At 39.9% G+C, this 13,004-nt stretch overlaps 1 protein-coding gene across 14 annotated transcripts in view; it reads left to right on the forward strand.

Moving 5' to 3' along the window:
- Positions 1-13,004, forward strand: part of FIP1L1 (factor interacting with PAPOLA and CPSF1) — a 47,098-nt gene that overhangs the window by 1,768 nt on the left and 32,326 nt on the right. For 8 of the 14 annotated variants that reach the window (XM_073001265.2, XM_073001264.2, XM_020792513.3 and 5 more), the window contains exons 2-8: positions 798-837; positions 2,282-2,342; positions 6,327-6,430; positions 7,970-8,031; positions 9,341-9,448; positions 12,016-12,146; positions 12,435-12,503. In XM_073001265.2, the coding sequence (XP_072857366.2) occupies positions 798-837; positions 2,282-2,342; positions 6,327-6,430; positions 7,970-8,031; positions 9,341-9,448; positions 12,016-12,146; positions 12,435-12,503 (575 nt within the window). The remainder of the gene's footprint in view (positions 1-797; positions 838-2,281; positions 2,343-6,326; positions 6,431-7,969; positions 8,032-9,340; positions 9,449-12,015; positions 12,147-12,434; positions 12,504-13,004) is intronic. The other 6 variants (XM_073001262.2, XM_020792515.3, XM_073001260.2 and 3 more) reach the window with 2 other exon arrangements.

Here is a 13,004-nt window from a genome sequence, read left to right on the forward strand (position 1 = left end):
GAATATAATAATAAACTCTTTTTATTTATTTTGAATCTTCTACTTTTACGTTGTAGAGAAATTCGTGCTTGTAGTTCTTGGTATGTTTAAAACTGTATCTGTGGACTTCAAATTAAATACTGTCTTCTGAATTTTAGTAAAAAGTGTTATGTTATATATATATATCTTGCCTGTGTATAGGATTCGTGTTAAAATTGTCAGACTTGTGGTATACCTGTAGTAACTTTTACAGCTTCATGACATGCCAAGTCAGCAGGCAAACAATTCATGATGATAAAAAACTTTTCATAGCTATTATTGAGATGTCATTGTAAAAAACGAAACTCTGCTAGTAAAGAAAAACTAAATTAGAGATAGGTTATCTTGTCATTGGCACCAATGCAACAAAGCCTATGGACATAAACAAACGCTATTGGGTGCTATATAAAATTGGACCCAAGTTATTAATTTGCACAAATTCTAAATGCTGTAACATTGAGTTGAAATCTTATTAAGTTATTAATCAGGATTCCTTTGTTCAAAACTCATACTCAAAAAGTAGGCTAAAAGTTCCTGAAGTCAAGGGAAAAAAGTGAGATTTCACTTGCTTAATTACTGTTCTTAGGCATAGCAGTAGAGCCAGGAAAAATGGAGAGAGGGGAATGGATACACTTGGACTACAGAGTGGTTTGAAAAATGCAGCATAGAACAGAAATATTAGATGTGTTTAATATGTATAAAGTGAAATGTATGGGAAATTTCCATTTATTCTGCTGTTGGAAAGAATTTTGAAGCAGATTTTTTGTTTTATTTTGTAGATGAAAATGAAGAGGAGAGGCCAGAGGAGACACCTGCGAGGTGGGTATTCAATCTCTTGTGTATCTGGTATAGCATCTTTCAGTCTCAAGAGACTATGGTAACATGCTCTGTATGGAGGACTTGGAACAGCATCTAGTGTGGCTGAGAGTGACAATCCCTTCCACACTGAAGACAAATACAATCTGTCCCCTGTCCAGCTCCCTTATTTTGCTGGATTTGGGAGTGCCTCTTTGCCTCAGCCTGCTGGGCAAGTGTCTATTCAAAATGGGAGAGGCCATGCCGCACCGCCTCCCTCCAGGCTGAACGCTCAGATCTCACTCATCTGTTGAGGTCCATTCCTAAGGCCTTCAGATCCCACTTGCGTATGTCCTTGTATCTGGTATAGCACTAACTGGGAAATAAATTGAAAATAATATATTATTTTGTATTGTTTGTTGCTGAGTTTGTTTTACTGAAAATGGAAGAGCCATTGAACCTGGTTTCTAAAGAATGATCCTGCTATTGAACCATAATCTTGCTATGGAACATACTGGACATTTGTAGCTAAATGTCTTACCTAAGTAATGTAAATCATTTATATGAGGTGAGATATGGAGTACTAGGTGTATTTTGGAATTGTTGCATGTGTAATTCCTCATATATAGCATGTGATTGCACACCTGCTGCAACAGAACTCTTGTGTTCATAGGTTTACTCTGCCCAGACTGCTGTCAGTTGATTGTGCCATGATCTTTGCAAGCTTGTCGTTTTGAGTTTATTCAAAATCATAGTATGAAATGTTATATCATCAGAATTGCAAAGTAAATACAGGCAACCATAGAATATCTGCATATACTTTATATTGTACATGAAGACAATTTAAACAAAGAACTGTGATTTCAATAAACTTAAATTATTAGTTAGTCCCACAGTCAGCACTAACGTCCATGGTGAATTGCCACAAGATAACAAATCAGTGTAGGCATTTGCCATTGTGCATCAAGTTGTATATGCATAGCACACTACACACAGCAAATAGGCAAGCAATTTGGGCCTCTCCATATGTGTTCAATTGCTACTCCCATTAGGCAGAGCTAGCATAACCAGTGGTGAGGAATCATAGTCCATAGAGAGATGAAGGCCTGCTAGTTGTCCTCCCCTCTGGTGGGTGTTAACATGGCTGAAAAATAAAAGCAAGTTCTAATGATGAATGTTCCAGACTGCTTCCCCCCCCCCCCCCATGCATTGGAAGTGAAAATTCAATAGACCACGTAGTGATTCACAATCCCCTCTAAAATGTATGAAACAAAATTACCATGAGTACTTGTTTGGTGGATTGTTTTCATTTCCGTGAAAGTATGCTTTGTTGAAAATACATATTAGCCTACAAAACTTAAAGTGTGTATGAAACATGACTAGTTTTTACTTAATTTAGGTTAAATGTAGTAAATATGTTTCAGCCTACTCTAACAATGAGTAACTCTTAATGCTTTTCTTTATTAAGTGCTCAACCTCCCTCTGGAAATGAAGAAGAACCAGCTGCTGAAAATGGTGTAGTGAAAACGGTAATAGTGATAAAAATATATTTCAGAAAATTATTAAGCATTGTTTTTAGAATTTATTCATGATATCTAATGTGATTTCTCAAGTTGTTTTTGCAACGTGATAATATTTTGACAGAGTACACACCCAGAGTGTTAATGCGTTTTCTGAAATTGTCTGTCCATAGGCTTAGAGAATTTCATTACAGTGGTGCCTCGCTTAACAAGCGCACCGTATAACGATGCATTTGAATAGCGATCTCTTTTTTGAGATTGCTAATGTGATCGCATACCGATGGTCTCTATGGCCAAAAATCGCATTGCGACGATCGGTAAGCGTTTTGCTTACCGATCTTCGCATTGCGATGTCGGGAAATCAGCTGTTCGGTGGTTCCAAAATAGCCGCCGGACGACCCAAAATGGCCACTATGAGGAAACATCGCTTAACGGTGAGTTTAGAAGTCATTGGAACGCATCAAACTAAGTTTAATGTGTTCCTATGGCATTTTCCTATCCGTATAGCGATGTTTCCCCATAGCGATGGTTAATCCGGAACGTATTAACCTCACTATGCGGGGCACCACTGTATTCTGTTTTTTCCTCACTATTATAGATTTAGATTTCAGGTAAAATGTTTTATGCATTCAATTTGTAAATGATCAATACTTTGTTTAAAGTAGGCATATATAATGTGATAGCAAAATCTATTTTCATTCAGGCAAGAGTGCCTTGGTGTCATCCAGTCATACCTGATTTTGCTAGTGTTAATTTGTCTCTACTGTGATATTTCCTTAAGTAATTAAAAATGAAAACAAATCTAATCAGCAAATTATATTCAGTGGATCTTATACAGACCAGATGCTGTTTCTTCTCAACAAAGATAGTTTGAAGAGAGACTGCCTTTTGGTAGAGAGGAGATGCAGTGGAAGATGGTGATTAACCTTTTCTTTATCTGGAAGTTGAGTTATGGCAATAGGACTTCTTTCTTATTAGGTTGAAACATTTCACTAATCATCCAGGTAGCTTCTTCAGTCTGAGGAGAGTTGGTAAGAGACCCCAAATATATCCTCTACCTTGGTTTCACTTCCTCCTGGTCTGAATAGGCTCGTGGACAAAGTCCGGGGTGGGGTGAGTGAAAATCCCACCTCTGCACTCCTTCTCCACCCATTGTCATGTAAAGGTGGAGGATATATCATAGGTCTTCTACCAACTTTCCTCAGACTGAGGAAGCTACTTGGAATAGCAAAACATTTCAACCTAATAAGAAAGAAGTCAAGTTGCCATGACTCAACTTCCAGATAACCTCACCTGGATGACTGAGAATCTTCATAGAAACCTTTTCTTTAGCATCTATTTTTCTGGTCCAAGTTGTTATGTCTTATAGTCTTCTTCCTCCCCCTGCCTTTCTGGCTTTGTGCATGTGTCTTGAAATCTCTGAAGGGGGAAAATAGCGTTTTGGGGTGCAGCTGGGAGCAAAGAAATGACTGCCAAAGAAAAAGGTTACTTTCTGTGATATTAAATTGTTGAGAATAGGTGTTTCGCAAACATTAATTATGTTGCCAGAGACAACTATCTAAGCTGTACTATGTGGTTTCTGTTTTATCCTTGTAAATATACTATGTGTGTTTTGTGAACTGTTTAATGTGTTTGTTAATATTCAAATAGCTAGTGATTATAAGTTAATTGTCTCATGCTACTTTGGGGGAGAATTGATTAACAATTTGGGATGAGATATGACAACAAGGCCAGTGGAGGTGATGGCATTCCAGTGGAACTATTTAAAATCTTAAAAGATGATGCTGTTAAGGTGCTACATTCAATATTCCAGCAAGTTTGGAAAACTCAACAGTGGCCAGAGGATTGGAAAAGATCAGTCTACATCCCAATCCCAAAGAAAGGCAGTGCCAAAGAATGCTCCAACTACCCTACAATTGCACTCATTTCACACGCTAGCAAGGTTATGCTCAAAATCCTACAAAATAGGCTTCAGCAGTACGTGGACCGAGAACTCCCAGAAGTGCAAGCTGGATTCCGAAGGGGCAGAGGAACTAGAGACCAAATGGCTAACATGCGCTGGATTATGGAGAAAGCCAGAGAGTTCCAGAAAAACATCTACTTCTCCTTCATTGACTATGTAAAACCTTTGAATGTGTGGACCACAGCAAACTATGGCAAGTCCTTAAAGAAATGGGAGTGCCTGACCACCTTGTCTATCTCCTGAGAAACCTATATGTGGGACAGGAAGCAACAGTTAGAACTGGAAATGGAAGAAGTGATTGGTTCAAAATTGGGAAAGGAGTACGACAAGGCTGTATATTGTCCCCCTGCTTATTCAACTTATATTCAGAATACATCATGTGAAAGGCTGGACTGGAGGAATCCCGAGCCGGAATCAAGATTGCCAGAAGAAATATCAACAACCTCCGATATGCAGATGATACCACTCTGATGGCAGAAAGTGAGGAGGAATTAAAGAACCTTGTAGTGAGGGTGCAAGAGGAGAGTGCAAAAAACGGCCTGAAACTCAACATCAAAAAAACTAAGCTCATGGCCACTGGTCCCATCACCTCCTGGGAAATAGAAGGGGAAGATATGGAGGCAGTGACAGATTTTATTTTCTTGGGCTCCATGATCACTGCAGATGGAGACAGCAGCCACAAAATTAAAAGACACCTGCTTCTTGGGAGGAAAACGATGACAAACCTTGACAGCATCTTAAAAAGCAGAGATATCACCTTGCCAACAAAAGTCCAAATAGTCAAAGCTATGGTTTTTCCTGTCATGATGTATGGAAGTGAGAGCTGGACCATAAAGAAAGCACACCGCCGAAGAATTGATGCCTTTGAATTGTGGTGCTGGAGGAGGCTCTTGAGAGTCCCCTGGACTGCAAGGAGAACAAACCTATAAATTCTGAAGGAAATCAACCCTGAGTGCTCATTGGAAGGACAGATCCTGAAGCTGAGGCTCCAATACTTTGGCCATCTCATGAGAAGAAAAGACTCCTTAGAAAAGACCTTGATGTTAGGAAAGTGTGATGGCAAGAGGAGAAGGGGACGACAGAGGATGAGATGGCTGGACAGTGTCTGCGAAGCAACCAACATGAATTTGTCATCGAAGCTACCAGAATGAATTTGGCACAACTGCGGGAGGCAGTGGAAGACAGGAGGGCCTGGTGTGCTCTGGTCCATGGGGTCACGAAGAGTCAGACACAACTAAATGACGATGATGATTTTGTTGAGGCCCACTGATATTTTCCTTGGTATTGTTTTATAGACTGTATTAGTGTTCAGACTTGGTTTTGTTTTCTTTATGTTGATACAGTTTACTATTAACATAGGAGCCCTAGTCAGGTATGATATTATCTACTCTTAAATAAACACACAAGGAGGGGAGTGCATGTTCCTACTCCTTTCTAATGCCATTCTCCATGTGGGGAGAGCCTCCAAACAGAGGATGGTCTTCATGACTTTTTTCCATTTGCAAAAGTATGTGATAGTGAAGATAGAACAAGCATGCTCCTCCACTCATGTGTTAACTTAAACACAGTGCTTGAATAGGGGTAAGGTTATGAGTGAGGATGTTGCACAATAACGGTTTCATGCAACATGCATTTTAGTTCAGTGGCAATCTTACTGTTTTGAGTGGTGCAAATTCACATCCCGTACAGAACAGGCATACACAACTTGTAGCCTCGTGAATGACATAGAACACAGTTCCCATAACCCAGCACCATGGGCTATGCATGTTAGAGCTTGTGAGAGTTGTATGCCAAAACTGTGGAGGGCTGCAGTTGGCCACCCTAATGCAGAGATACCCAGAGATTGCAGCACTCACCAGATGCACTGTTTTCTCTCTTGAACTATGTTTGGCCTTAACACTTTTTTTCTGGTTAGCTATTTAGTGTTTAATTTCTAAAATTATTCAAAATGGTTAGGTGCCATCTGCAATATATATATAAATTTTATATATTGCAGTATATAAATTTTATTTACTTCTATATTTTTGTAGAAAGTGACAGAGGCTGAGGATGATAGCGACAGTGATAGCGATGATGATGAAGACGATGTTCAGGTCACTATAGGGGATATTAAAACAGGAGCTCCACAATATGGGTGAGTTACTTGTATCTGACATTCAGGTCACAGTGCTGGTGACTCAGATTTAGGGCCAGGTGTGTGTGTGTGTATTGAGTTCACTTGTCACCTGTGGTATGTAAAAATTGTCTTCAGGCAAAGACACATATGTTGTGAAAGAGAGTAGGGATATTCCCTTTTCTGTTTTTGAAGTGCCACTCTCATACTTCCCTAGGCTGCACCTTCCAGAATTGCACTGCAACTCCCAGAAGCCTCCAAGAATTCTCCAGGATAAATTCTGGAAGCTGAGATCCAAAAACACTAATTTGCACATCTCTGGGGTTGTCAAGTCTCTGTAGCAACCTTGACTGCTTCTGAAATGAGACCCCCTCCCCCTTAGAGTATTTTGCTGACTCTTACCACCTAGCTTTGACCAGATGGGGTCATTTGCATCAGGACAGATATAATTCTCTTGCTTGCTGCAGCTAGGCTGATTTACCACCCCTGACTAGACTGTGTGCCCAGCATTCTAGACCAATTATGCCAGATGGGGCATATGGCATACTGGTGGAGCAAGTGTGTGGAATCTGGGAAGGTGGAGGTGTGCTGCATGCTTATGTTTGGCTGGTGCCAGCACCTAACAATTAATGCAGGGCATGGGATGGCACTTTGGCAGGGCCCAGGAAGGTGGATGGGTGGCTTTCATGTGCAGCTCTTCTAGGAGTGGTGTATGTAGCAGGCAAGATCACCAGCATGGCCATCCCCATGCTCTGGCTTGTTACCTGTAGTGGTGTACAGATTTTTGTTCTGGACTGCAACTTCCAGAATACTGCCTGCAGAGTTCTTGGAGGTTTCTGGGAGTTGGGAATCCAATTCTGTTGCTGCCTGGGGAAGTCTGGGGGTAGCAGTCCAAAAACATGAAACACCCCTAGAAGAGAATTGTATTGTGTGTTTTTTATTGAAAAAATACTACAGTGGTGCCTCGCTTAACGATTGCCTCATTAAACGACAAAACCGCTATATGATTACTGTTTTGCTATCGCTTTTGCAATTGCAAAACGATGTTTTAATAGGCAAAATTCGCTTCCGGATGATCGGTTCCCTGTTTCGGGAACCGATTCTTCTCATTACGATGTTTTTAAACAGCTGATCGGCAGCTTCAAAATGGGCGCCCGCTGTGTAAAATGGCTCCCCGCTGTGTTTTTCGACGGATTCCTCACTTTACAGGCACCGAAAATGGCCGCCCCATGGAGGATCTTCGCTGGACGGTGAGTTTTTCAGCCCATTGGAACGCATTGAACGGGTTTTCAATGCGTTTCAATGGGATTTTTTATTTCGCTTAATGAGGATTTCGCTGGAACGGATTATCCTCATTAAGCGAGGCACCACTGTATCTGTTTTTAGAAGCACAGTTTTAAAAATGAAATCTCCTGCCCATTTGTAAATTTAGCGGTAGAAATATGTACCAATGGGTTGGACAATTCTGAGTTTCTACTTTTTTTAAAAAGTAGATGATGGTATGTTTTAACATTTTTGTTTGCTGTGTACATAATGCATATTATGAATGCTAATTTTCAGGTACGGAGCAGCACCTGTGAATCTTAATATTAAAACAGGAGGACGATCTTACGGATCTTCTGGTAAGCATCTTCTATGATTCCATACTAGAGAATTGGGAGACATGCAGTTTATTTTACTGAATATCCCACTTAGTACACTGTGCCAAGGAATGAGAAAACAGTTGTTTGTGTACAGTTATAAAGATACTGATTTTGTCATTTTGATTAAGAAAACTGAGGAAGTGGACTTGTCCACAAAAGCTCACATTAAAATATAGCTGTTAGTCTTTAAGGTACCTCAATATTTTTTGTACTTAGATGGGAGACAGGCAAGGAATACCATGTAGCACTAGGAAAATCCTTGGAAATTGGACTTTACATACATCAGTTTCCTGTGTGTCACACAAAAGACTTATGAATTACCCTGTGCTCAGAAATGTGTGAAAGTCATATCTGAAGTCTAATGTGGGCAAGCTGAACACAATCTAAATTTAAATGTTAAGTATTTGATTGAAATTGTATAGAAGCTTATTTTTATTGTGTTCTCGAGGCTTTCACAGCCGGGATCTGATGGTTGTTGTGGGTTTTTCAGGCTGTTTAGCCATGTTCTGGAGGTTTTTCTTCCTAATGTTTCACCAGTCACTGTGGCCAGCACCTTCAGAGGACAGGAGCTAGAATTCTTTCTGTGGTGTAGTGTGTGGGATTGTTCAGTATTTGTAGCTGTGGGATCAGGTTTTTGTTCTTTTCAGGAGATTGGGTGTTTCTGTGATCAGGGTGTTTTTTGTTATCAATGTTTTGTTGTGCTAAGGGGGAAGATGATCTGTCACTGTGATAAATAGGTGTCGTTGGGTAGTATTTTGTGTGTGGTACTAACTGGTCCTTATGGCTGGGTAGAGTTCATTGACCTTTTTGCAGGCTGTATTTTTCAATGCTGAAAGCCAGGCTTTGTTGATTCTTAGACTTCTTTTTTGTTGAAATGTGCTGGTGTTTGTGGATTTCAATGGCTTCCCTGCGTAGCCTAACATAATGATTGCTGGCATTGTCCAGTACTTCTCTGTTTTGAAATAGGATTTTATGTTCAGCTTGTTTCAGGGCATGTTCAGCTACTGCCGATTTTTTGGGTTATTGTAGTCTGTGCTGTCTGTCATGTTCTTTGATTCTGGTGTGGATGCTATGTTTTGTAGTCCCGATTGGGGACCCACAACAACTTATTTTTATTGTTTTTCCCTTTTCTTTAACTAGATGATTCTTACAATATTTCTTGTTATATGATAGGCTTATAAATGCCAGCAAATTGTTGTACAGACAAGAAACACAGTTTAACTCTGATGTAGAACTGTCAATGTGTTGTATAGTTGCAGAAACTTGACACCTTGACATTTGTTAATAGGAGCAAAAGTGAAAGGAGTTGATCTTGATGCACCAGGAAGTATTAATGGTGTTCCACTATTAGAAGTTGATTTGGATTCATTTGAGGATAAACCTTGGAGAAAACCAGGTAAGATTTTTTTTTTTACTGAAGTTTGTGTTACTGTAGGAAATTGGCAGTTGAATTGTATACATGAGCAGAAATCAAGCTTCTCCAAGTAACAGATGAGAAAGTAAACCATTGTTCTGCTAGGTATACAGTGCTCTGTACTACACTGAAACAAACTGCCTCTTGTAAATCAGGGATGACCAAACTCCATTCCGGTTTTTGCCCCAGGAGGCCATGTGGGTTCTAGAAAATAAAGAGACAAAGTCCAATCCACCTTGACAAAACCTCAGAATATGTAGCAAACCAAAGTGCAAGGACCAGCTCTTGTCTTTAAGGAAGCTTGCAGGATCAGAAATCCTCATTTTGTCCATTTTTTCAGATACACAGGCTTCTGGGGAAGTCCTACAGGGGCTCAGAGTCTGGTAAAATAACTCTTAGGATTCACATATGGACCACACTTTGTTTGTTCATGATGTGAACAAACTGAAACAAAAACTTAGACAAATCAACTTTAGTTATATGGAAATATGGCAATTTTATTTATTTATTTATTCATTCATTCATTTTCAGTGTATGCTACCTTTCTCCCAATTTAGGGATCCAAGATAGCTGACAAACTATTAAAAAACAAACCAACTAAAACCACAGTAAATTATAACACTAAAGCAAAGTGTGCTGTTTATACCAGCCCATAGTGCTTAAAGCACTCTCTGGGCAGTTTACAGGTTAATTGTGCAGGCTACACATTCCCCCCACCCCCATGAGCCAAGTACTCATTTTACTAACCTCAGGAGGATGGAAGGCTGAGTGAACCTTGAGGTTGTGAGTGCAGTTTTGGTTGCAGTATAGCATTTTAACCACTGTGCCATAAGGTTCCTAAAAAACAATTATTTGTGTAACAGAATTAAAACAGTTTCTTAAAACTGGTAAAAATGCATTAAAAACACATAAAAATAGTGTCCAGCACACAAGATCAAAAACTGACCAATTAGTTAAATAAGGTTGTTTTTAAAAAGATTGTCTTCCATTGTAGGAAGGGGGGCAACCTAGCCTTTGGTGAGAGGGTGTTCCACAACCTGGGAACAGCCATAAAGAAGGCCTTTCTTACATTCTCTTGCCTATGAAGTTGGTGGTACCAAGATGAGAGCTTTCTTTGAAGATCTTAAGATCGAAGAAGGCTCCTATGGGGAGACACAGTCCTTCAGATAGCCTGGACCCTAACTGTATAAAGCTTCATAGGTCATAACTATGAACTATGTTCCAGAAGGCTTTTAATTGAAATAATATTAGCTGTGGGTCTGATGGCAATTTTCATATATATTTTAATTGTATTTTAATTGTTCTGTATTTTTATTGTATTTTAAGTGTTGTAAGCCACCCAGAGACCTTTGGGTAGTGTGGGCCCAAATACAATTAAATTAAAATAAAATGAAATAAATAAATAAATAAATAAATAACACTTTGAATTGAACCTGGAAATGGACCAGCAGCCATTGAAGCTTTTATAATGGAATATATGCTCCCTGTTGCTAGCTTCAGGCAGCAACCTGACTGCACATTTTGAACCAGTTTCCAATCCAAACCCATCTTCACAAGCAGCCTCGTGTACAGTGCATTGCTGTAATCCAGGTGGGATGTAACTAAGGCATGTCACTAACCAAATCAGGCATCCCTAGGACAGGTCACAGCTGGCACACCTGCTTTAGCTGTGCAGACACATTACTAGCCACAGCCAAGATTTGAGCATTCAGGCTCAGTGATGAGTCCAGGAGTACCCAAGCTGCAAACCTGAGTTGTCAAGGGGAGCAAAACTCCATCCAACACAAGTTGAATCCCTATTCTCTGATCTGCCTTCTGATTGACCAGGAACACTTCTGTTTTGTCTGAATTAAGTTTCTATCTCTGTACCTTCATCCAATCCATTAATAATGCCAGACATTGGTTTGGAACAGGAACAGCTTCTTCGGAGTTAGATGTAAAGGATACAGCGAGCTAGGGGTCCTCCTTATACTGGTGACACCAAACTCCAAAACTCCAAATAACCTCTCTCAGTGCCTTCATGTATTTGTTAAACAGAATGGGAGATAAGACAGAGCCCCAAGGGGGATGCCACAGGTCAGTAGCCAGGGCATTGAACAAGAGTCCTCCAGTACCATCCACTGAGATCTCCCCTCCAGAAGGGACTGGAGCCAATGTAGAACAGTGCCTCCTAGTCCCATCCCAGAGAGACGGCTCAGAAGGATATAATAATTGATGGCATCAAAAGGTGTTGAGAGGCCCAACAGAACTAACAGAGACACACTTCCTCTGTCCCATTCCCAGTGCAGGTCATCCACCAAAGCTGTTCTGTCCCATATCCAGGTCACTTACCTTTTACAACTATCAACTGATTAGACTTCTTAATTGCTTGTATGCATTTTGAATGTTTACTAGAAAAATTGTTCTACTATTCATTTATAGGGTACTAGATGCTTAATGGTTCTTCAGCTGTGTTTCATGTATAAGATGTTGGGGGCTATGTGGAGGACTGGATTATTTCACATCTTTTATGTTTAACTCCTAAAATATTTGGCTTCCTCCCCCTTAAGGTGCTGATCTCTCAGATTATTTCAATTATGGCTTTAATGAAGACACCTGGAAAGCATACTGTGAAAAACAAAAGAGGATACGAATGGGACTTGAAATTTTACCTGTTACCTCAACTACAAATAAAATCACGGTAATGAATAGAGTCTCTGATTACCAAATTATGGAGATGCTTTTTCTTTTGAAGTTGAAATAGTGCTGTATCCACAGTGAGTGCTAGAAGCCTTTGTGTGGTTCAAAAATTCATACCCTTCCTTACTGTTCCCATCATCCAGCAATTCTGCTCCATTTCTTTGTTGGCCTTTGTGTTGATAGTGTGGAACCACCAAGCTACAACTAGCTTGTAGCCTGTTGTTAGTTGTAATGTAGCCCATCAGTCCATAATGTGGTGTTTTAATGGGCAATGTGTTATTTAACTTAGGCCGAAGACATTGCTATGGAAGTAACTCCAGGGGCAGAGATTCCAGATGGCACATACAATCTTTTTAAGGTGAATGTTGGTAAACTTTCCTCGGTCACTCTAATTACTGTTTGCCATACCACTCCCAAGGTCTGAGTCTAAACACAAATGGACATAGCTATTTTTCCAAGCATTTTTGATGTATTCTCCAAAATTTGTTGCATGTAGAATCTTACATTTTACTTCTGCTGCTGCAGCCTGTGATTTGATGGCCTAATGTACTAATAATTGCTGTGGCAGTTATTTAACTTCTTGTATGTTGCGTTCCTTTAGTTAGATGGACTGCTGCTTTACAGAAATACTGATGTTAAATGTATCTTTATTTTCTATTGAACTTCTTTCCCAAGTAAGAAAATAAGTCAGAATATCAACAGAACCAGTTGATCCAGTGGCCTCTCTTTCACACACTGTTGTTCTAAATCAACAATGACATATTTCTGTATTCTTGAGTGCCCAGTGTTTTCTCCAGGTGGCTGGAATGATTTATCCCCCCTCCCAACACATAACATAACACTGTCATCTAAGGAATGG

The sequence above is a fragment of the Pogona vitticeps genome, chromosome 5, assembly GCF_051106095.1.
Source record: "Pogona vitticeps strain Pit_001003342236 chromosome 5, PviZW2.1, whole genome shotgun sequence".
Classification (NCBI taxonomy): domain Eukaryota; kingdom Metazoa; phylum Chordata; class Lepidosauria; order Squamata; family Agamidae; genus Pogona; species Pogona vitticeps.